The sequence below is a fragment of the Phocoena sinus genome, chromosome 11 (genome assembly GCF_008692025.1).
Source record: "Phocoena sinus isolate mPhoSin1 chromosome 11, mPhoSin1.pri, whole genome shotgun sequence".
In the NCBI taxonomy this organism is placed as follows: Eukaryota; Metazoa; Chordata; class Mammalia; order Artiodactyla; family Phocoenidae; genus Phocoena; species Phocoena sinus.
This window is the reverse complement of record NC_045773.1, coordinates 46,082,055-46,105,747: the sequence shown is the minus strand read 5'-3', so window position 1 is coordinate 46,105,747 and position 23,693 is coordinate 46,082,055. Positions and strand designations below refer to the sequence as shown.

The following is a 23,693-nucleotide window of genomic DNA, read 5'->3' as shown; positions in this document are numbered from 1 at the left end:
CTGCCGGGAGCCCATCTCGGCACGGCCCTGCGGAAGGCAGAACAGGCTAGAAAAGAGGAGGACTGACCGGAGTGACGGGGGCCTCCTGAGATGCTACAGGCCTAAAGGAGCCTTCGGGGAGGGAAGCAGGTTGCAGCAGGAGGCAGAGGCGTTCGACCTGCAGTCTGTGAACCAGCCTCCTCTCCCCAAAAGCCGGCGGGAGTGTGCGCCGTGTCCAGCCCGTGTGGTGTTTGGGGCTCCCAAGAGGGGCAGCCAGGTACCCGGGCACCAGCAGCGTTTGTGCTCAGTCTTGTTTTCTCCATAAGTAAACAGCTGTTATCAGAAATCTCCGTGTGTATTTTAAGCCAAATCCCAAAGGAGTTAGTCATTGGTTCAGTACCCAGGGCAGAGCTCTATGCACGCTGTCCGGCACCCAGGGCACAGAGGCGGCCGGGGCCCCGGGACTGGAGCAGCAGGACTCCTGCCGCACCGGCGCCTTGATGCCGGAGCGGGGCCTACGCCGCCCCTGAGGCGCCACCGCCCAGCCTCACGTGACTCAGCGTGTCCTGTGTTCTCTCGACAGCAGATGAAGCACGTGGCCGAGAACCTGAAAGAGGACTGGAGGGAAGGCGGGAAGGAGTCGGCGCCCTGAGGGCCGGTGGAGCCAGCGGGCGCCCTCCCCGTGCGGAGCCACGCACGCACACACACACGCCGCCCGACCTTGCTCTGGAGCCGCCGCTGCCCAGCCTGGCACGTGGGCGAACCGCCAGCTCCCCGGGTTGCCTTCACAGTGACCGTCGGCCCGTCGGGTCGGCAGGCGGGGCGTCCAGCGAGGTGGCGTTGCCGACGCTCGACGACGCGAGGTGCCTCTCTCTGGCTCTGTCCTGCTCTATGTTCACAGACCCTTTATTCACGGAACAGAGGTCACCAAGCTATTAAAGGCCTCATGCCCGCCTGACGCCTCCTTCCGTGTGTGGATGGAGCAGCCCGTCTGCTCCGAGCCGGGTCGTGGAAGGGGGAGCCGCCAGGGCAGCCGAGGCCCGGGCCCGCCTCGAGGCTGGGCCACTTCCAAGGTGTGCTGAAGCCCCAGGGGTCCTCGGGAGGTTCTGCTGCCGCTGGGCCTTCCCTGGGGGGGTGTGGCAGGAGCCGCTGGGCTACCTTCAGCACAGCCGGCCGGCTGGGCCACAACTGGGGGGGCTGTCCCGGCTGTGCCCGCAGGGATGCAGCTCCCTTGCCAGCACAGCAACCCCCGGCCCCCCGGGAACCGCCCTCCGGGCTCCTGGCTCTGGTCCAGCCCCGGGGACCACCCAGCTCGGGCCAGGCCTGGCTTCCTTTCCCACCAGCTGCTCAAACTGCCCCAGACAACAGCCAGCCCCACCTCACTGGGGCCCTCATAGCCAGGACACCGGGCCCATCTCGGGAAGGGCGGGCAGGTCTAGACCCGTGTCCCTCGCTCCGAGCCCGGCCCCTCGATTCCCTCCTTCACATCAAGACTGGGGTGGCCACGGCAGGCCCGCTCCACGCATGTTTTTGGAAGCCCAGCTCTCCCGTCTGCCCCGCGTGGTTGTTCAGTGGGTGCTGCCAGACTGTCGTCTTTGCCAGCACGGCCACCTGTGGTCAGCCCTGCCCTGCCCCCTTGGTCTAAGGCCTTGCATGGCACAAGTACTCACTGGTGGTTCCGTGCTCGATGGATACTTTCTAGAGCATTCTGTGTCTTAAAACACCAGGGAATGGTAGCCGCCACTCCAGTCCTGAGGCGCCAAGAGCTTCCCTGCAATTCCAGCCTGGGCGCCTGTGTTTGCTGGGAAAGGACAAAGTTCAGGTGGGTCCTTGGACCCAGCTGTCTCCCCCAGAGCGGGTTTTGGGGACCAGTCACATGAGTGCAGTTGGGTGTGAGGTGGTGGGTTCCGGGTGGACCCCATCAGCTCACCTCCCCACCCGCGGGCTCACAGCTGCTCTCCAGGCTGGCCCTCCTCGCCCTGCGACAGTGCGGACCCCGGGCTCCCTGCGCTCACGACTGTCTTTCCCAGAAGCCTCCCCCTGCCCTTCCTCAGTCTGACGCAGCAGAACCACGTCACTTACCCAGGACTAAGCCAGTCATGCTCGGGGGAAACAGGGCCGGGTCAGCCTGGACGCGGGGACCACCTCACTGGGGCGGGCTCCTGGGCCTCGGGGAGGAGGAGGATGGGCGTGGGAGCCGGTCAGGTGGAGACGAGGGAGGCTGGCGGGAAGGAGATGCCGCGTAGGCCCGCTAGGCCCCCGGAGCTCCTCTGTGTCCCAGCGCTCGGAGTCGGTGGCCTCTGGCAGGTGCCCAGGAGCAGGGGTGGAAGAAACCAAGGTGTCCATCACTGCACGTCTCGTAGTTCCTCGTCACCCTAACCGGCCTGAGGGAGACACCCAGGATGACACTGCCCACCACCGCTCACCGGCCCCCGTGCGTGAGGAGGATGCCCGGCAGCGCTCCCCCGGCCTGCTCCCGCCCCCGCCGCCCCGCTGCCCTGCTAGCCCTGGGGTCCTCGTGCCCCACCCCCAACTCAGCTGCACTGCTCCCCACTTCTCCCAGACACCCCGAGGATTCCGGCCGCGGGACATCCCTCCTCTCGTCGTTCCTAGCCCACCTTCCCCTGTGGAGTGGACAAGAGCTGCAGGCACTGCCTACCTGGAGCAGGTGAGGCAGGAGCCCAAACCCCGGGTAAGAAAAGGTGCTTAAAGCGATGGCGCCAGCAGGAGGCTGAGGCAGCAGTGTCTCCAGACCGAGCAGGGAGCGGGCGGCCAGGAACCCGGTCTCCTGTGCACACAGCCTGCCCCGGTTCTCAGGGCGCGTGAGGCCTTGCCCACACCGCAGTGACCCCAGGTCTTTGGACCCAAGCCCGGTCACCAGACGGCTCTCGAGGAGCCGCTGCGTGGGCAGGTCCCCAGAGAAGAGCCTCAGCACCTGGGGAGAGCCGGAGACAGGTGATGCCCCCATTCCCGCACAAGCCCCGTGCCGCTGGCCCTGCTGGGAGGGTCCCAGCGAGACGAGGCGTGTGCAGCCACAGAGGTGGCCCTCACTGGTCGTGACGCTCTCTGGGGCAGAGCCAGGCCGCAGCGCCGCTCCTTACCTGCCGTGGCCTCTCCCCTGACTACCACCCTCCCTCAAGCCACGAAATACAGGCTGTCACTGAGTCCACAGATTGCCAGCATGCCCTGGCCCAATTCACTTCTCAGCCCGACTATCCCCTCTCACGCCACCAGCATGACATTCAGTTCTGGGCCACTGACAGTCACTGGGCCTCCGGGGGCAGGGGCCGGGCCCGTGCCCCCCACACAGGCGCCCCCTTGTTCTCTATGGTCAGCCTGGTGGGCCTGCTGCAGGCGGCGGGGCAGGCAGTGGACCCTTCTCTCCCCGCTGGTGGCCACACTGACTCACTCCCCACCAGCGGCTCCAGAGCTCAGACGTGAGAACAAATCTTTATGCTGCTGACTTTTGGGAGGAAACTAGAAGCAAATGGTTAGGGATACCCAGCCCTACAGTGAAGCCGGAGGCCACTTCCCTCCTTGATACGCCCTCTGGGCCTCAGTTTCCTCCTATTGTCCCTATTTTATAGATGAGAAAACTGAGGCACAGGGGGCTTCGGGGAATTCACAGCAGCGTGGCCCACATCTGCCAGGACGGTGCTTGCAGCCCGTACCAGGCCCTCGGCCCCAGCTCTCTCTCAGCCCTGACCCTGGAGCTCCTGCCCTCCTTCCAGCAGGAAACTAGCAACAAGAAGATGGAAGACCAAAGGCCACAGAACAAGAACCCTGGGATCCAGACTCTTCCTGACCGGGTTTAACCCACGGCCCTGCAAGGACAGCCCCCGGCACCGGGCAAGCAGCAGGTAACGGCGAGCTTCTTGCGGGTCAGCCAAGTCCGAGGACTGCCCTCCATGCCCTGCCCTAGGGTGGCCTGAAGAGAGGGGACCTGACAGAAGTGGAGCCACCAGCACCTTCCAGGGCCACCAGGGACTGGAGGAAAGACATGACCCCTCTGCCGGGGCAGCTGTGTCCTCAGGACTCTCCAGCCTGGGAGCACCCTTGCGTCACCACCACGAGGGGCCACAGCCTCTGCGGAGGAAGGAGGGCGCTTCCGCGCGTCCTGACAAGAGGTCCGTCTGTGGTCTCTGGTGTCTGTACAAGCGGGCACCTGGGAAGGCTATGGGACGCTCCTCCTCCCAACCTCCTAAGAGTCAGTTAGGAGGTCTTGCGAGCTAGCTGGGGCCCCAACCAAGCCCTGCACTGGGTGGGCAGTGAGGCTGGCATCAGCAAGTGGGCCTCAGAGAGTGGCCGCAGACCCCAAGAGAGAACCACCTGCACCCTGTTCACTGCGGATGCTCGGGTGCCGCCACCCAGGCCTGAGGAACGGGGTTCTGGCAGCTTGGCCTGGGGCTCCACGTCTTCGAGGATGCCTGCAATGGACGCTGCCACACGCCGCACGCTCTGGAGTGTGAGAACTGAGGGGAGCAGAGGCCCTGCCGGTTTCTCCCCAGGAGGGGCCGATGCTAACAGCCCCGCAGAGCCAGCCTCCTCCCCTGCTGCCTCGTCACCAAGGTGCCAGGTGGGGGCCCCGGTCTGGCAGGGATCTGGAGCGACAAGCACCTCCCTCGCACTGGATAGGCACCCCTGGGCCTGAACAGGACCTGGGGCAGAGGAGCAACGGGGCGCAGGACCAAAGAGACCTTCCAGGTCCAACACCCGGCGCTGGCATGCCCCACGACCCTTTGAAAGCCCCTGGGATACCTGGGCAGGTCAGAGGCAGAGCCGCCACCACTCAGGAGGGAGGGGACGCCAGGCTTCTTGCTAACTGGTCTGTGAGCCTCACGTGATCAACTAACGTAAAAGAGATACGATGGCATTTTCCCTTGAGCTTGTGGCACAGATCACGCAGATGACACGTGGCCTCCTCTCTGGACCTTTCTGGCTGCTGGTGAACTCCCTCGGGGGACGGGGGGAACGCGGCACAAACCATCGGATCACGTGGCTCCTTCCGCTACCCACTGTCTTCTCCTGTGCACAGCCGAGAGCACCGCGGCCCAGGCAGGAGGACACGGGAAGGGCACAGCCGGGTGAACCCAGGTCTGCTGACCCCCCGCCCCGGCAGGTGTCCAACAGGCCCAAGGTGTGAAGGCAGTCATCTGCTCAGGACCAGGAAAGTCATCAAAGTGCCGAACAAAGGACCAGAGGGCAACTCAGTAGTGCAGACACAGATCCACGCTGCCCTTTACACAGCTGCCTGGCTCAAAAACAGGAAACAAATATGTTTCCACCCTAAGGGAGGCTGAAGAGCCACTTACAGTGATCCCTGCCCCTCCAATCCCAGAACACAAGGCCGAAAACTGGCACCACAGGGCTGGCTCTTTGCAGATGGAGTCAGCTAAATAAACGGGGAGACCAAGCGTGGTACCAACAACTGCCTTCCAGGACCCGCCCGACTGCCCGCCAGCCGGGGCGCCCTGCCTGTGCCCTGGATGAGCAGCCCCTGGCATTTGGGCCACACTTGAAGGAAGGATGCAGGTAGGGATCTGCGTTAATAACCTGAACCGACCCAGTGATGTGCTGACTCCCACCTAAACCGTGTGCCCACTGGTCCAGGTATTTGCTGTGCTTCCTACACAAACACGCTGAAGGTACCGACTCCTTAACACACCACAGGCATCCCGGGGCCGAGAGACGCTTCTTCCTCGGTCCTAATCTGCTCCCAGGGAAGCTTCGGCACGCTGGAACCCCCGGGACATGTTGTGAGACCAGGTCTCAGCCCCTGACTCCAAATGCCTTCCCGTCACGAGGTGTAATGAGCTGCCCGACATGGTCTCATCTGCGTGTCCGCATCCCTCAGGACCAGGGGTCTCACAGAATTTGGAATTCTTTCAGGTATTAGAAGGGTAACAAGATGCACAGACATCTGTTATGTAAGAGCTCCAGTGTGGTTTAAAGTGAACCCACAGCCTAGTGCTTTAATACTGCTTTGCCCAGCCCTCTGGAAGGTCAGAGGTCATCCCCTGTCTCCCCTCGCCACATGCAGCCGGGCAACCTGAGGGGTGGGCTCTGGGGTCGGGTCAGTGCCGTGCCTGTGGGCAGGCCCTGTACCCTTCTGAGCCCCGCAGCCCGCCTACCGGTCCCTTCCCGCGGGGCGCTCTCAGAGCACCGCCCACACACTCCCCATCACCGCGGCCACCTCACTGCTGACACTTCTCAGAGAGGCCTCCTCAGGACCTGCTTCCACCTCTCGTTCTCCTCCGCCTCACAGCTGTCTCTGCTGCTCAGAGACCACAGCCTCAGTGAGCAGTTCTTGGGCTCACCTGTCGCTCTCCCGCTCGGTGGCCTCCACTCCTTGTTTCCCTGATGCCTCCTCTCAGCCCCACACTTGAGGTGGCCCCTGGGCTTCTGTCTCTGGCCTCGGCTGCTCTCTCTGGGCCTCTGCTCTCGCCAAAGCCTCCCATCCTCGTGGCTGAGATCACCTCCTTCATACCTGCAGAATAGAGCTAACCCCTCGGCCAGGTGTATAACCTGCAGGGCCCAGTGCAAGATGAAAATGCAGTCCCCCTTTTCAAAAGTTTCAAGAATTTCAGGACAACAAACTAAGAGCAGAGTGTTAAGCCAAGAGAGGGCCCTTCTAAGCGGGGGCCCTGAGTGACAGTGGGATGTTGAGTCTGTCTCCTTTCTACCCTAACACTGATGTTCCACCTGGCAACAATCTTTCTAGCCATGCCCCGCAGTCCTCCAGTTCTTCCAGTCTTCCAGTCCAGAAACCCTGGAGTCCCCGTGACCCTTCTCTCCCAGCAAAGTCCACGCCTGTCTCCTGTGGCTCACAGGGACCGATGACCCGGATCCTACCCAGCTCAATTCTCTGCCTCCTGCACTCTCCCTCCCTCCCCTGGCTCACCTGTCTTGGAACTCTCCTGGCCCTCACAGCAGTGCCCTGTGACCCGTCACCACCTCTGATGGTCATCTGGTGCTAATTTAAATCCCTGTTTCTTCCCCAAGGGCATTATGAAGTCACAAGGACCAAGGTTCTGTGTCTTCCCTCTTCTTGACTTTCCAACACGTAACGCTTTGCTGGGAGAGGTGCTCGGGAGTCGGGGATCCTCAAAAATACAAACGACTCTCTAGCAGTCACAATGTGCTTGGCTTCCATCAGCTCAAGAAAGGCTAGATCCCATTTCCCCTTCTCAACTATCCCTCGCCAGATCCAGAAGCCTGAGGAACCCAACCCCTGCTGGACTTCGGGGCAAAGGGGTAGCCTGAGGTCTGGCATATCCTGCTGCACAAGGGAGTGAGCAAGAACTGGAATCTGCCGTCTTTGAGAGCCGATCGCTACATGTGCGTGAGAAAACTACCTGGAGCTGGAGGAAGAAGCCCCCCCCCCCCCCCCCCCCGGAAAGCAGTAGACTGACCAACGCTTAGAACTTACACAAAGCTGAGAACAGTTCATGCTCCCACCAGCCAGAGTGGAAAGAGTTCGGTAGAGTGCTTAGAAGGGTACCGCTTCAGTCGTGGGCCAAATTAGCCCTGGAGACTGCTCTGGATCTGTCCTAACACACTTTAAAAGCAAGACCCAAAAGGATCCAACTGATTCCAAGTAACCCTACGCCAAAACGAAACCCAGCACTTTTTACATGAATACAAAATCCAGCACTCAACAGTGTGAAATTCACGGTGTCCGGCATTGCAATAAAAAAACTGTCAAGCTAGAATTCTATACCCAATGAAAACAGCCTTCACAAATGAAGTAAAAATACCTTTTCAGACAAGCAAAAGCTGTCAGAATATAGTCAGCAGACCTGCACTATAAAAAATTTTAAGTTCTATAGGCAGAAGGAAAATACCAAAATGTGGCTCTATACAAGGAAATGAAGAGTGATGGAAATGATAGAGATGTTGGTAATATAAGACTTTTTCCACGTTTCCTCTCTTAAAAAGAAAACTACCTAAAACAAAACTGTGTATGCATACGTAAAAATAAAATGATTGACAACAGTACAAAGAAGAGAAGGAAGAAAATGGAAGTATATAGTTGTAAGGTTACGTTCTAGAAAAAAATAAGAGAGGCACACAGCCAATAAAAAGTGCTTAGTTAAACCAAGAGAAGTTAGTAAGAGGGAAAAAGAAACAAAGAACAGATGAAACAAGTAGAAACAATTAGAAAGAAGGTAGATTTAAACTCAACCATGTTGATAATTACACTAAATGTAATTGGTCTAAGTACTCCAAATAAAAGGTAAAGATTTGCAGACTGGACAAAAAAGCAAGACCCAACTACATGCTGCCTACAAAAAAACAAAAAAGAAAAAACCCAAACTCCTATTTTAAATATAAAGATACACATAGGTTAGAAGTAAAATACACTCCCACAAGTCAAAAAGAGTTAGAATGGCTATATCAGTATCACACAAAGTAGACTTCAGAACAAAAAATAACTTACTAGGGGTAAAGAGCAACATTTCATAATGATGAAAGGGACCAATTCATCACGAAGACTTAACAATCTTAAATCTAACAACAGAACTTCACATTTCATAAAGTGAAACTGATAGAACTAAAAGGAGAAACAGGCAAATCCATAACTACAGCTGGATTTCAACACTTCTCTCTCAGTATTTATATAATGAGACAGAAAATCAGTAAGGATACAGAAGACTTGAATACCATTATCAATCAACTTGAGTTAATTATTGACACGTATTAAACATACAGAACACTTTACCAGCAAGAGCACTTCTCAAGCACTCACATAAACATTCACCAAGATAGGTCATCAGCTGGGCCATAAAACAAATTTCAGTTAAGCTTAAAAAGATTTAAATTACACAAAGCAGGGGCTTTCCTGGTGGCGCAGTGGTTAAGAATCCACCTGCCAATGCAGGGGACAAGGGTTTGAGCCCTGGCCCGGGAAGATCCCACCTGCCGTGGAGCAACTAAGCCCGGGTGCCACAACTACTGAGCCTGCACTCTAGAACCCATGTGCCACAACTGCTGAGCCCGCCTGCCACAAGTACCGAAGCCTGTGCGCCTAGAGCCCGTGCTCCACAATAGAGAAGCCACTGCGATGAGAAGCCCGCACACTGCAACAAAGAGTAGACCCCCCTCACCGCAACCAGAGAAAGCCCACGCACAGCAATGAAGACCCAGTGCAGCCAGAAATAAAAAATATACTAAAAAAAATAGAAATTACACAAAGCATGATTTCTGAACAAAACAAACTAGAAATTAGTAACAGAAACTTATGTGGAAAATCTTCAAATGCTTGGAAATTAATCACCTTTCAAAACATAGCACGATTTAGCTTTTAGAAGGATCACTCACAATGCTGAATGGAAAACAGATGAGAGAGACAAGCAGCAAAAGTGATGAAACCCTTTAAGAGGCATTTTATAGTTGACCAGATAAGTGATGATGATGTTCATGGACCAGAATGTCAGGAGTGGAGGCAATGAGGTGTCAATATTTGAATGGTGAATAAGATGCGCTCATGGATTGGATGCTGGGATCAAAGAGTGGGGGTTGACACCAAGATTTTTGACTTGTGCAAAACAAATGAAGGTTTAGAGTTGTCAGTTATGAGATGGGGAACGTTAGTAGCGTAAGGATTTGAGGGGGATTATGAGTTTGGGACTTGTACAAATTGAGGCGCTTATCAGACACATCCAAATAGAGAAATCAAATAGGTAGTTGGAATCTGGTGTTCCCGGGAGACATGGGCTAAGTACATTTCGGGCTTCTATCAGCACATGGATGTTAAGGATCAAGAGACTGTGTGTAGATACAGAAAGGATCTAGAATCGAATCCTGCAGCATTCCAGGTTTAGTGGTTGGGAGAACGTGGAGCTAGTGGACTGAAGAGCAGCAAGGTAGAAGTAGAGTCCTGAACGACGTGAAGTTTGCAAGGAAGAGTGATCAACAACAAAGGCTAACGTGGGACTGGAAGTGACCACTGGATTAGTGTTTGTCTGGCTTAGGCTGGGCTGGGAGTTGAGGGGAAAGGGAGAATGTGCTAACAGGTACAAGGTTTCTTTTGGGGTTTATGGTAATGGTTGCACAACTCTGTCAGTATACTAAAACCCGTTGAATTGTACGATATAAATCAGTGAATTATGCGGTATGTGGATTATACCTGAAAGCTGTTTCTAAAGATTGACCACTGGATTTAGCACATGGAGATCACTGCTGACTTTGAGCAAAGCAGTTTTGGTGGGGGTGACAGCAGCAGTGCCTGATTGGAAGGGTTCAGAGAGAGGTGAGGAGAGGAACAGAAAAATGTGGCAAGAGCTAGAGAGAAAACAAAACATTTGAGGGAATAAAATCATGTCCGTTTTGTTTGCTGTTAGGAATAATCTAGTAGAGAGGCAAAGATTGACAGTGCAAAGGGAAGAAGAGAATGACAAAGTCCTCAGGTCTGTCTCACTTAACACCTGTAAAGTCTTCAGGGGCAAGCGAAGGGACTTACCTGGAGTCACACGACCGGGAGGAAGAGCAGGGCATGCGGATACATACGAAGGTGGGAAGGAAGAAGTGGGAGCTTGGGGGCAGTTCTAACTGCTTCGGTTTATTTACTGAGAGCGTGGTGACTGGCTGAGTGAGGAAAGCAGATAATGGGGGAAATAAAGTTTAATTCATGGGCAGTCCTGGGACCCACCTGAGACTTATGGTCACGAGTTTAAAGTGAGAACAGTCACGACTGCATTTTTTCAGTCACATCTGGTGGTGCAGGTGCGCGCACAGCACGTAGAACTTCGGTCTAACCCAGGCCGGGACTATACAGAGCTGCGTTCATAAGAAGAAACAAGAAATGCGACACAGTTTACATTGCCGAACACCGATATGCCACTTTATTATCTGGACTTTTTTTTTTTTCCCATTTGTCACATACCTGTCAATGTTTACACAATGAGGAGTATCAACCAGCAGTGGAAGCAACCGACCAAATCAGCTGATAATTCTGTACCCTCTTAACACACATCAATTCTTACTTGGAAGGGACCTCTCTGAGTCAGTCTCACGGCTATCCTTAAAATCAGTGTCAAGATTGTCACAACTTTAAATACAGATAGAACTGCCAGAAGTACATCATTTTATATATATATATATGTATATATATGTATATATATATATATATACACACATACAGAAAAATACAAGACTAATTGTTTTTCCACAATATTTAATTTACACACTACTGTAACTATGCAACTTCTGAAGACAGGTTAAGGGGTACAAGAAACTGTTTAGAGCAAGTAAGTCATTTGGTCCAATATTATCTTAATGTAATGGTTATTTGCTCCCTCCCTTTTATGTGACGACATACTATGACACACAACACATGCACAACCATTCACTTATGAACAAATGAGTAGGACGCCACTCGGACTAACATTTGTACACCCAGAGGGTCAACCAACCACACACAACTAGTAAGGCTATGATACAGCTATGCAGCATAAATGGTCAACACTGCTGATCCTAAAAGTGAGCACCATATATACATTTGAATATAAAAAACCATTGAAAACCAAACACATAGGGTTAGTTAAAAGGTGCCATTCCAAGGCTATACATAATCACAGGAAAAAGTATTTACATTACTTGGAAAACAGCTGCAACAAAGAGTTTATTGCCAATGCCCTTTATAAACTTCTCTCCTACGTTTAATACAGATGTTACGCTCACTATCTATGTGAACCACACATCTTATTTCTGGCCCTTTATAAGATCCCTGCTCAAGAATTTCAAGCAAATATGTTCTATGGCTTCACCCACACACCTATCCTCATAGCTCTCAATTATAAATATCACAATGAACTAGAGCTGTAGCTTAAAACGTTATCTAGCCTAGGTCTAGAAAGTAAAATAAGTATTTTGACTATCATCTTTACTTAGTTTAGTAAGTATACTGTGGAATTCAGAGTTCTGAGTAAAACATATGAATCCTAAAGTAGCAGAGTCAGTGTGTACTTGGAGAAACCGTGACCAACGGAATGCCGTCCTTTGGTGCTCTGCCCACTCCATGGACCAGGCAACTGTCACTGCAGAGACACGACAGGAGGCTGATGAGTGTGGGAAGGCCCTGGGGCCCAGCCACATCCTATCACCAATGTCCCTAAGTGTTGCTTTTAAGACCCCCTGGGCACAGCACGAAAAAGTAGCATCTGGTCCCTTCCAAAATGATACTGTGTCCTACAGGATAAAAGCCACGAAAGATGATTATCTGGTCAAAAGTAGTCTTTGTACAGGAATAGTTTAAAGCAAAAGTTCTTTGATTATTGTTTTTGCAGGAAGGCAAAGTGAAAAACACTTCCAGCAAAAAAACAAAAAAAACAAAGCAGGCTTTGTGCATTTTTGCTTGCTTTATGTGTGAATTCTTACCCTTTTATGTATATTTTTTAATCAGCCAATTTTCATAGGTAGCTGAGCTAAAAGACGTAAAAGAATGGAAGTTAACGAGAGACAACCTAATTATCAAACTCCTAAAAATCAAATGCCAATAATCTTTTTTTTTTTTTAATTTATGGGGTTTTCACTTTGCCAACATCTGGGTACACCTTTGCTTCTATATTAGGCCCTATAGTTTCTTCTATCTATGTGGTTATAAAGGAACCCTGGGGTGTGCCCTCCAGGAAGGAATGAACACCGAGCATCGTTTTGTTCTGTTAGACAGACACACGCTCTGTCAGCAGAGTTAAGACATCATCAGTTCACTTTACCACATTACAAAATGAGATTGTCTGCTTGTGATTTACCTCTACGGGGGAAGCTGCCTTATAAATCTAAGTACTTGATCTCACCTATTACAAAACAAGAAAATCTTTTTCAGTTAAATTTTAAGAGCCCAAACTGTTTTCACCTATAGCTTAAGACAAACAGGTGTGGGTATGTTGAAACATGGTTTTAAGGTTGTCCGTGCAGGCGCTCACTGCGCTCTGCACAGGCCCTGGCATCTGGGGGCGCGCGGCGCGCTCGCGGGCGCCAGGCCTGATGGCATCACGACGTTATTGCTTTGGTTCTGCCTCAGACACCAGAGTGTGCCTCAGATCACGGAGGTTCCAGGTCACAGAAGGTCGGAGCAGGAATTTGGGTTTTTCACAAGGAAAATCATTTTTTCTCTCTCTAGGTCAAGTGCAGAACATCAAATTTCTAAGTGCTCCATTTATATTAGGTTCCAAATATACATTTTAATTTAATCCTGATCATCCACATTAAAATTATAAATGTAAAAACTACACAAGACTGTTCGGCTGGAAAAAAAAAAAAGGAGTGTCTAGCAGCATGCACAAAGACCATGCATTTGTCAAGTCGTCAGGCGAACAAATGAAAAAGTAATAAATAATTGCCCGCTTTAAAAGAGGAAAACCGAAAAGGGACCAGTGAAGTGAGCCGGTCTTCGCCGCTCTGAGCAGGAAGCGCACCGAGGTCAGATGACGTGGCAGCAGCTGGCCTGGCTGGAGGCGCACAGCAGCCCCTCCTTGGGGTTCCGCTGGATGTTCACAGAGATGGTCTTTTCGCACAGAGGTAGCTGGAGCACGTTGTTTTTCAGATTCTTGCTCTTTATCCGGTCCAACTCCACGGTGGTGTTCGCCACGTGGTCGGAGAAGAACTTCATGCCGCCCACGGCTGGGGCGGGCGCCGCACCGCCTGCGGAGCCGATGCACATCTTCCAGGCGGACTTCTCCTGGACCTTCACGCTGGAGAACGACAGGCTGCTCTGCGGGTCGATAATGTACTTGGCGCTCCCATGCAGCTGGGAGCCGAGGCAGAGGCCCATGAGTTTGAGGCTCTCCACCAGCTCCCCGGCGCCGCGCGCCGCCAGCTGCGTGGACGTGGAGGAGCCGGGGCCGGCACAGCGGCGGGCACTCCCTGACGTGCCGCCCGGGGCGCCGCCCGACCCCCCCGCGGGGCCGCCCCCGCCAGCGCTGTGCTCGCTGGGGCTGGCCTTGTCCGCGCCCCCGCCACCGCGGCTCGGCTTGCTCTGACCGCCGCCGTCGCCCTCGCTGCCTGGGGGCCCCTCGCTGCTGTCCCGGCGGTGCCAGGAGTAGGTGAAACCGCTGTCTTTATCCAGCCGCCGGCGGCTCTCCGAGTCGTCGTCGCTGGTCTCCGAGCTGCTGCAGCTGGAGCCACGGCCCTGACTTTTCCTGCGGTGGTAGCGTTTGTGGACCGTCCCCGGGGAAGCAATGTTCATCTTCAAGCGGCTCAGCTTGGGAGGCAGGTTCTCATCCATGTCGAACTCGTCGTCCGACTCCCCCTCCTCGAATATCTGGTTGAGCACCGGGGCGCTCTTCCTGGACGTCAGGCGGTTGGTCACGGATGGCTTGCGGCGCAGAACCACCTGTGTTGAGAGGGACATGGGCTTCTTGTCCTCCTCGTCTTCCTCTTCGTCTTCCTCCACCCGAAACAGACACTTCCGCCCACTGGCTGTGGGTTTCAGGCTGGCGGGTGGCCCCGTGGACAGCGCAGGCCCGGCCAACTCGGGGAGGTCGTCTTTCTTAGCCGAGTCACACAGGCCTTTGCTCCTGTGGCCGTTGAGGACACTGTCGGCAGCCCGAGCAGGAGACTGAGGGACAGTCGCGTGGGACAAAGGAGTGGCCGTGAGGTCATCCTCAAGGTCCTGGGGCACGTCAATTTTGGTTGGCCATGACTGCCTATGTAACAGATTGAAAAAAAAAAAAAAAAAAAGAAAAGCTATGTAATGGTACACAGACTTTACCCAAGTACCTTAAATAAAACTTACTGGGACAAAATACACACTTTACAAAAAAAAAAAAAAACAAAAAACGAAAGAGAAAAAAGAAACAGCAGCCTTGCAAACCCATTCAACATCCTGTAAACATCACAAGGACACTAGAAGGGCAAATGTTACTTTGAAATGTGGTTCAGTTTATGGCTTATTGGCCAAATGAAAACTTCATCACGGTTGTCAGAAAAGGGGGCAAACATCTTTTCTATAGAAACGTTTTATAGCGCAAGAAAAACCTTTTTAGAAAGTACAAGGGAGTTATCACCAAAGCAAAACCTGAACACAGGTTTTGCTCCTTCTCGTCTTAAGATCACAACCTTTGAAGGTATATCACTGCTAATAAATTCACCTGAAATTTCCAGTCCTCCAGATTTTACTGGATGGTGTTAATAGTTGGTGTTTACAAAAACAAATGGAAATAGTTTACTGCATTTAAATATACTGGAGAGGAAAGTCAGTGAATACTGGCATACATAAATCTCTTCTTCACCAGTTAAAATATGCACCCTCTAAACTAAATAATTTTTTTTTTTTTTGTGGTACGCAGGCCTCTCACTGTTGTGGCCTCTCCCGTTGCGGAGCACAGGCTCCGGACGCACAGGCTCAGCGGCCATGGCTCACGGGCCCAGCCGCTCCGCAGCATGTGGGATCTTCCCGGACCGGGGCACGAACCTGTGTCCCCTGCATCGGCAGGCGGACTCTCAACCACTGCACCACCAGGGAAGCCCAATACATACATTTTTAAATGACAACAACAGAGTCCTGCATAGCAAAATCCACTGTTATTTAAACTTTGCTTTTATCCCTTAATCCAGTCACCCAAGTGGTAAGAACACTGCTTGATAGCCCAAGGAAGACTTCTGAAAGTGAGGTCTCCAGCCTGTTTTGAATAAACATCTTGAATTCTCAACTGCCCTCTCTGCTCAGGGGAACAGTAGACGCCAGTGACACTGAAACAGCCACTGGTACGCTGACACTTCCACGTCACACCACTTACGTTATCCTAGACATAAAACCCAATTTAAATCTATAGCCTTAAAAAACCCATAGGAGTTTACAGCAGACCTCTTTCCCCCAACTCGGAGCCTCCTCCTCTCTCTCGAGGATGGAGTGGGTCCGTTTGCTGGTCACTGCTTGGTAGTTTACAGAAGCTGGGTGTTCAATGATTCTGAGGTCAAGCAGCGTCTCTGGACAAGTCCTCTGTCCTCACAACACAACTGTACCAACTCCAGATGAGCCTCGGGGCCCTAGGAAATGGCACACAATGCTCCTTTCAGGCTGCTTCCTCAGAGAGCAGCCACCCAAAAGGTCACCCTGGCATACGCCGGGGTCCCTGTGGTGGGAGGCAGGTGCAGACAGTGCGTCTGACCCACCAGAGCGGCAGCCAGTCCACCCGAGGGGGGCAGGTCACAGATGTGCCGGAGGCGCTTCTCTCCCCACCAACCCCAAGAGAAAGCCGAAACCACCCTCAGAACCCACCCCCAGACACCAGCTGGTTACTAAGCGCTGCAGCTCTACCAGACACGCTAGCTCCACTTCTGAACCAATGGCTCTTATTTATAGGAGTAAATCAGATGGTTAAGCAGCTCACGTTTGTTAAGAACATTTCTGGCCCCAGCGCTGTGCTAGACTTAATGAGCACAACACTGTAAGAAGATCACGGCTCATCTTAACGAAAGATGAGAAAGACTGCTAACAAGAACTATAAACGAGTCACACTGACAGCACAGTTCACACGGAGAACTTACTAGAGCCAGCACTGTGGAGAGAGCCTGACAGCAATTAATTCATTTAATGCCACCACAATCCCATCCTCCCTTGACAGTGAAGAAATCAAAACACAGAGAGTGTAAGCAACCTGCCCAAAGCCACACGGGCTTGAAGACAGTGACATCTAGGCTGAGTTCAGTGGTTACTAAACCCCCAGAGCAGCGGCTTCACTCTGCAACCCAGGAAGCCCTCTGAATGACTGCCTATCGAATGGATGGCACCTTTGCAGTCAGGCCTCTGTGGTTTTCCTTACTTCCTAGTTTCTCTCTGGAAGGATGCGGGCACTGGTCCCACCCGTGTGGAGTTCAGCTCCCAGAAGCCTTCACAAAGCTCTTCTAACAGAATACACGTGTTTCCATCCCACGCTGGCAGGACCCAAAGAGCGTATCCGCTCTCTGGGGCTCGCTCTCCCTGACTTGACCTACCCATGCCCCACAAATGACTCTGCTGGTTAGACGCCAACCACGTTTCTGCACCCCAAGTCACTCTGACCCCAAGGCACACCCAGCAATGGAACCAAGTTAGGGTGCAGGGTTTTGACAACAAAGAGAAGGCAAGTAAGCAGACATCCACCACCTGCCAGTGGGCCCTGGGCCCCAGGAGGAGGACAGGCCCCAACAGCATCTCCACTCTAATCCCCAGGTGGGTAAAAGGAAAGTTCATGGAAGGCTCTGATATTTCTTTATAACTACTGTTGGCTTTGTAATTTCTATGATACAGTAAAACCAATTTAGTTCATTTACATATCTGCTCAACTTCAGATTGAGCTCCGATCTGTTCCCCTAAAAATAAAACCGTTCAATTCCAAATATTCCCTTCTCCAAAACACTGGAGTGGCTCCAGGCCTGGTGGCGCAGCATGTGGTGATGGCTCTGGAGCCACTCTTTCACACTAGAGGGCTCGGGTCACGACTAGGTTGACCCTAACCACTCACTGTCACTCTCCTGGTCTGTCCCATGTGCAAGGGTCCCCATGCTCCCTGGGGCCCAGTCTTCTTCCAAGTTGACACCAGACAGAGTGTCTAGTTTTCATCATGCAAGAATATGTCCAGGATATAGATGCAGTTACCAAATTCATCTTCCCATTAAACTAGACTTCTAAATATTTAGTCTTCGGTCACCCGGGAACGTTTTCTTGTCTATTCTCTGTTGCTCCATCCCAAGCAACAACCGACACATGGCAAGGTGACTGCAAGTAATTTAAAATCCAATGGTATTCCTCCTCTTTTAAGTAGTAATTACTGTTACATATTCACACATATATGTTTATATAGCTATGTACAAGTAGAGAATTACTTAGAACCAAGATCACCCTTCTAGTTTTTAAAAAAAATTTTTTAACTACTTATTATATATTTATTTATTTAGGCTGCGTCGGGACTTAGTTGCAGCACACGGGATCTTCATTGAAGCATGTGGGATCTTTCGTTGTGGCGCACAGGCTTCTCTCTAGTTGCAGCACACAGGCTCTGTAGTTATGGCATGCAGGTTCCAGAGCATGCGGGCTCTGTAGTGTGCAGCACGCAGGCTCTCTAGTTGAGGAACGCGAGCTCAGTAGTTGTGGCGCACAGGTTTAGTTGCCCCACGGCACGTGGGACCTTAGATCCCCGACCAGGGATTGACCCTCATCCCCTGCATTGGAAGGCGGATTCTTTACCACTGGACCACCAGGGAAGTCCCTCCTTCTGTTTTTGAATCACTATAATTCCATGGATTACTTCATCTGAATAAAGATAAAGTCTAAATAAATTTTCATAATGGTGACAAAAAAAAGTAACCCTTCCCAAGCTTTGATATTAAATGGAAAGCTAATATGGCAGAAGAAAAAGAGGAGAAGGAAGGTAGGGGGAGAAGGGGAGGGGGTCGGGGGGAAGGGGGAGAGCTGGGAAAGGAAGGGAAGGGGTAAGAAAACACAGGGGAGACGAGCGCACAGTCACTGCTTTACCAAAGGTGATGCGGTGGGGAAACGTTCTCAACAATGACAGCAAACACGTGAAGCCCAGTCCAAAGCACTTCACATGTATTAATTCGTTTATCCATCACCACAGCCCCAAGAGGTAAACAGGATTACTACTCCCACTTCACAGGAAGCTGAGTCAGAGAGAGGTTAAGTGGCCTCCCAAGATCAAGCGGCTGACCAGTCAACTAGCTGACGTGACGCCGAATCCCTGAAACCCTGAGACAGCATCATGCCACAGACATGCTCTGTATGTCTTTTAAAATCATGTCAAATACTGAGGGAAAACCTGGCCTTGTTCCTGGAATGAAAAATTAAAGAAGATAACGCATTTACACATGTCCGATCTGGAAGAGCTTAGTGACACTAGCTGGCACGCTAGCCTGACGCTGCTGCTTCTCTGCAGGTGTCGTTGTGGCCAAGCCAGCAACTGCAGCCCCTCTCCACTAAGCCCGAGAGACGAAGGCATCCCTGGTGACCAAGGAACCAGGACCCCCGCTCACGTGGAGGGCTCACAGGTGGCCCCTCCAGCGAGGCTGTCACCACTCTTTATACTCCCACCCCACAGACTTAGGAAACATCAAAAAAAAAAGTTCACTATTTCAAAACGTTAACTTACTAAAATCAGTGAAGATTTTTTTCTCACCTAAACTGGGCCTTGATATTGCTAGGGCTTGCAGACCTGGTCTGTATTTCTTTCTCTTGCTTTTCCCTCAGGATCCTTTCAGCAAGCAAGAAGTAAGTGGCTGTGATGTGGTTATACCTGTTGGTTTCCAGGGCTCTGAGGAAATAAGAGAGAGTGAATATAAGCCACATTCGCAGGTTTGTTTTTCCACAAGCAGAACTGGATTTTTTTTTTTTTTTTTTTTAAGTACAAGCAAATAAAATCCAATGACCTGGAATCTTTAAAATTACGGGGAAAAAAAAAAACCAACACACACACACAAATGAGAAAAAAAACCTAGTAGATCATTCTTAAAATTCTAAGTCACAACTTCATAAAAACGTTCAATTAGTAAGAAAAACCCAAAATGCTGATGGCAGCTGAGCTGGATGTTGGTTTTAGATGCACAAAATCATGAAGTTTCCAAGAATGTACACATTATCCAAAAATTTAATGTGTGTCAGTGTTTATTTCCATTACACTGGTTTACTTGCTTCCAGCAGAACTATGAAATGAGTTACATGAATGTACACTGAAACACTAGTATCAATCAGAAAAATTAGAAAAAGCTTTTTATTTTTATACTCTTTGTATTTATTGGCATTTTCCGACATGAATGAATTATTAATACATTGAAAGCATGTCATTAGCCTCTTCTTTGAATAAAATCTACGCGTTCATTCATCCACCTCAAAAGTAATGCTCTCTGAGAGTCCGCGGTCTGTCCGGCACCGTGCTGGAGCACACAGCCTGCCTGCTCTCCTGCAGCTGGCTGGTAGTGGGACACAGGAGGAATGCCACAGAGGATCCACAAGGCCCAGAAATATGTAATTATGCTTTTCAGGACCTTTCTGTAGTTAGCGAACATATGCAATGAACACTTCGGGAGGAAACGACACAGGAGTCTCTCCTCACAAAACGGACGGTGGGGCCTCAGCTAATGGGGGCAAGTGGGGCTGAGGTGAGAGGTCCTAAACGAAGAGCCCGAGGTGAAATTCTGGGCCACAATGACTTCTCAGAGTGGCTTCCTCAGCTGAGCATTGGGGAGAGCTGTGGGCTTGTGTTAAGGGGACCAACAAATGTGTCCATGAGCTCAGGAATCACCCTGCAGTGACGAGCTGCTCGTACTGTGGGCAGCAAGAAAGACCTGCCTGAGACCAGCCGGGAGGACTCGGGCTCAGGGCATCACCTGAGGCATCACCTCTCCTTCTGGATTGATAATTGAATTCACATGACTTAAATAGTTCTATACTACACCACTGCATGTGTTTATTCATTTAAAAATATTAAGCCAATTCAGGGCGATGCAAATAGCCTTTTTTATTCACTCAAAAGTGAAAAATCATTTTCCACACATTCCTAAAGTGAGTGTCGTCCTTGGCAGAAAGGGTAAGTGTCCCGCACTTCTCTGTTTCTTTAGGTCAATCTGTGAAAACTGAGAATGCACTCAGAAATCTGAAGAAATGTGTACTTAAACCAAAATGATGATTAGTTTTGTAAACCCTTCTTTCCAGTGTACCCTAAAGATACATGTCCTTTATACAGACACCACCCTTCTCAGGGACCAGGCCCTCAGGTGCCACGTGTGACAGTCTGCCACGCTGTAGAGGTAAGTCCAGCCTGCAGCCTCCTCTCCCTCGAGGACAGGTACCTGGGTCAGATCACTCAGCCAGGCCAGAGTGGCCCTCCCGATGGGAACCTCTTTTTTGCCCCCCAGAGTACATCCTCTTTCCATCATATCCAACTATTTCATTCAATGGGTTAAATAACTTTTGACTTCTCATTTGCGGAAACGCTTCATATTTTTACAGACAGGACCTCTTACAGAAATGAATCATATCATTGTTAAAGCAACTGCATCTTTATATTATCCTTGATTCCCAACTTCTTAGGTTATAAAAAACTGTCTTTGGTTTTCAAAAATGTAACTAACAACTTGTGCATCTCGTGGGTTCCAGGTTACTGCAGCAAGGGCTCTAAAGAGCCAGACAGTAAACACTTCGAGTCTTGTAGGTAACACGGTCCATCTCGCCGTGACGCCGCTACTGCCGCACAGGGCTACCATGGACAACATGTAAACAAATGGGCTCAGCTGTGGGCCACTACAACTTTATTTACAAAAATGTGCGACTGGACGCATACAGCAACCCCTGATTTTGAGGAATTGTGGTGTCGCCCCCTTGAGTGTCCCTGCTTCCCTATGGGGACCAGAGGGAGACCCAAGAATTAAGAGGATACAGCAATGCACAAGGCATGTACTGGGAATTAAAACAGTCTATTCCAATCCACTTCTGTAAGAAGGGAGAAAGGCCACAGGACTCACTGTTCACTAGTACAAAAGTAAAAACAAAAGACCAACAAAACCTATGAGCCAGGTACTGGGCCAGAAACTCTAGAGATAAATGACATAACCCCTGCCCACTGGCAACCCTGTCCATTACACAGTGTCCACAAGCCCTGACACGTTAAGAAAAGAGCCCATCCCAAGAACCCTACGCCCACGGCCCCTGTACTGATGGGCGCCGACATACTCGACAATGGCGTCCCGATCCGCTATGTCCCCGAGCACCATGCGCTGAATGATGCTGTTGTGCTCCTCTTCCGAGAGGTTTTTATATGACACGAGGGGGATGTTATACTTCGTGGCTGGGGAAGGGTCCACTCCCTGAAGCCAAGGATGGTTTTCAATCTCTTCTAAAGAGGCCCTTCTCTTGGGATCTCTCTGTAGCATCCTTGTGATCAGGCTGGAAAGGAAGGCAAGTCCATTGTTAAAGCAAACTGCTGTCAGGGATTAGTAATGGTGGGTTACCGTATTTATCACAATTGTTTCCTAAACTTATACCATCAATCTCATTACGTCCACTAGAGGTGATGGTGGGGCAGATGGGAATAAAGAAAGTGCCATCAGATTCATAAAATAAAAAATCACAACCACCAGATATACCGACAAGCCAAACACACAAATGCAGTTTCCTATCATCTAGAAGTAACTCTAGGTACCAACGTCTGTCCTTGAATTAACTGTGGCATGGTGGCATACCGGAATCAGATACAATGATCAGCGACGACACACAGAATAGGGTGCACGAGGCGACTTCTGTTTCCAGAAGAATGAACGACCATCCTGATGAAAGCAACCAAAATGACATATATTTTTAGACATATATTTTGTTTAAAGGCATTGTGTTGGCAGGAAGGAAGGGAGGGAGGGCAGACAGAAACATGGACAGACGAACTACTCAGCAGGTAAAGACAGAGTAAAAGCAAGACTCTGAGGAGCAAATGACAAAGTTGGCCTTGGCCTGTTTCTGCTTTTTTGTTTCCACACTGAGTACACGAAACAGAATATCACCAGAATATAACATGTACGGCCTACTGAAAGTGGGGGATGCAACTAGAACCCTTGCAAAGAACTGGGACCCCAGCTTCACTGTGAAGATGAACGAGAAGAAACAAACCTACTGCTAACATGTCAAGAGGGAAATCTGCTGCCTCAACAGTGCTGTGGAGGTGAGATGGGGTATTTCTTCTAAGAACTTCTAACTACAAGCTGGTCCTCTCACAAGTTTGGGGTCCAAATTAATGATAGTATATCTGTATGGTACACATAGTGAAAAAGTTAATTTTAAGAGGTTCCAGGCTGGACGTGCCCATGGGCAACTAGTAGAAAAGCAAATGCAAACTTTCTCTAGGGAATGTAACTTAAAAGAACTGCCACATAATTTTATAAGAAATCTGACCTCGCAGTCAAAAACTACAAAGGAAACAAGGTACCACTGCAAGAACTAAAAGACACGATGGCAGAATCAGAATGCAAAGACATCAAATACCTCTACTTCTACCAGTGAACACAATAAAAATAAATGGAATAAACTCTCCAATTAAAAGACAATGCTCAGATGGGAGCATTGGTCAGATGGGATTAATCAAAAATCCAGCTCCCAACTGTTAAAAAATGATGTACCTAAAAACAAGCCAATAAAAGATTTAAAGTAAAAGAATGGAAACCTATATAGCACATAAATGCTAACCAAAAGACAACTGGAATGGTTAGCTAAAACTAGACAACACAGACTGACTTTAAAGCCCAAAGCATCATTAGAGATAAATAGTGATACAAAGGTTCAATTCACCAGCAAGACACAACAGTTTTCAACTTGTTTGGACCTAATAACATTCCCCCGAAACACCCAAAGCAAACACTGAGAGACTTTCAAGAATAAAAAAAAATACATTTACAATGTTGTATTAATGGGGGTAATCACTATTTTTTTTTTTTGCCTATAATATGCTTTCATGTAGTGGAAGAATATCTCAGTAAGTGATAGATCAAGCAGTCAAAAGACTCAGAAGTAATTTTAAACATCATAATAAACAAGCTTAGTCTTAAGGACTTATACAGAACTCTGACCCCAACAATTAGAAAACATACATTCTTTTCCAGAACAAAAGGATTATTTACAAAAACTGACTCCATGCTAAGCCATAGGAAGCCTTACCAATTTTAAAAAAACTAGTAACATATAGACTATATTCTTGGATCACAATGCAATTAAGTTAGAAATGAATAACAAAAAGTTA

General features: G+C 50.3%; 2 protein-coding genes across 11 annotated transcripts in view; one reads left to right on the top strand and one right to left on the bottom strand.

Moving 5' to 3' along the window:
- ANO10 (anoctamin 10) overlaps positions 1 to 934 on the top strand; it is a 228,840-nt gene extending 227,906 nt beyond the window's left edge. For 2 of the 3 annotated variants that reach the window (XM_032648603.1, XM_032648601.1), the window contains one exon: positions 563 to 934. In XM_032648603.1, coding sequence (XP_032504494.1) covers positions 563 to 631 — 69 coding nt within the window. In that variant the 3' untranslated portion in view covers positions 632 to 934. The remainder of the gene's footprint in view (positions 1 to 562) is intronic. The other variant, XM_032648602.1, reaches the window with a different exon arrangement.
- Positions 935 to 10,794: 9,860 nt separating this feature from the next.
- The window catches only part of SNRK (SNF related kinase), a 134,910-nt gene continuing 122,011 nt past the window's right edge, over positions 10,795 to 23,693 (bottom strand). For 7 of the 8 annotated variants that reach the window (XM_032648599.1, XM_032648593.1, XM_032648597.1 and 4 more), the window contains 3 exons: positions 21,644 to 21,856; positions 19,095 to 19,229; positions 11,139 to 14,627 (listed from right to left, as the gene is read on the bottom strand). In XM_032648599.1, the coding sequence (XP_032504490.1) occupies positions 13,403 to 14,627; positions 19,095 to 19,229; positions 21,644 to 21,856 (1,573 nt within the window). In that variant the 3' untranslated portion in view covers positions 11,139 to 13,402. Of the gene's footprint in view, positions 14,628 to 19,094; positions 19,230 to 21,643; positions 21,857 to 23,693 lie in introns of all 8 variants that reach the window. The other variant, XM_032648592.1, reaches the window with a different exon arrangement.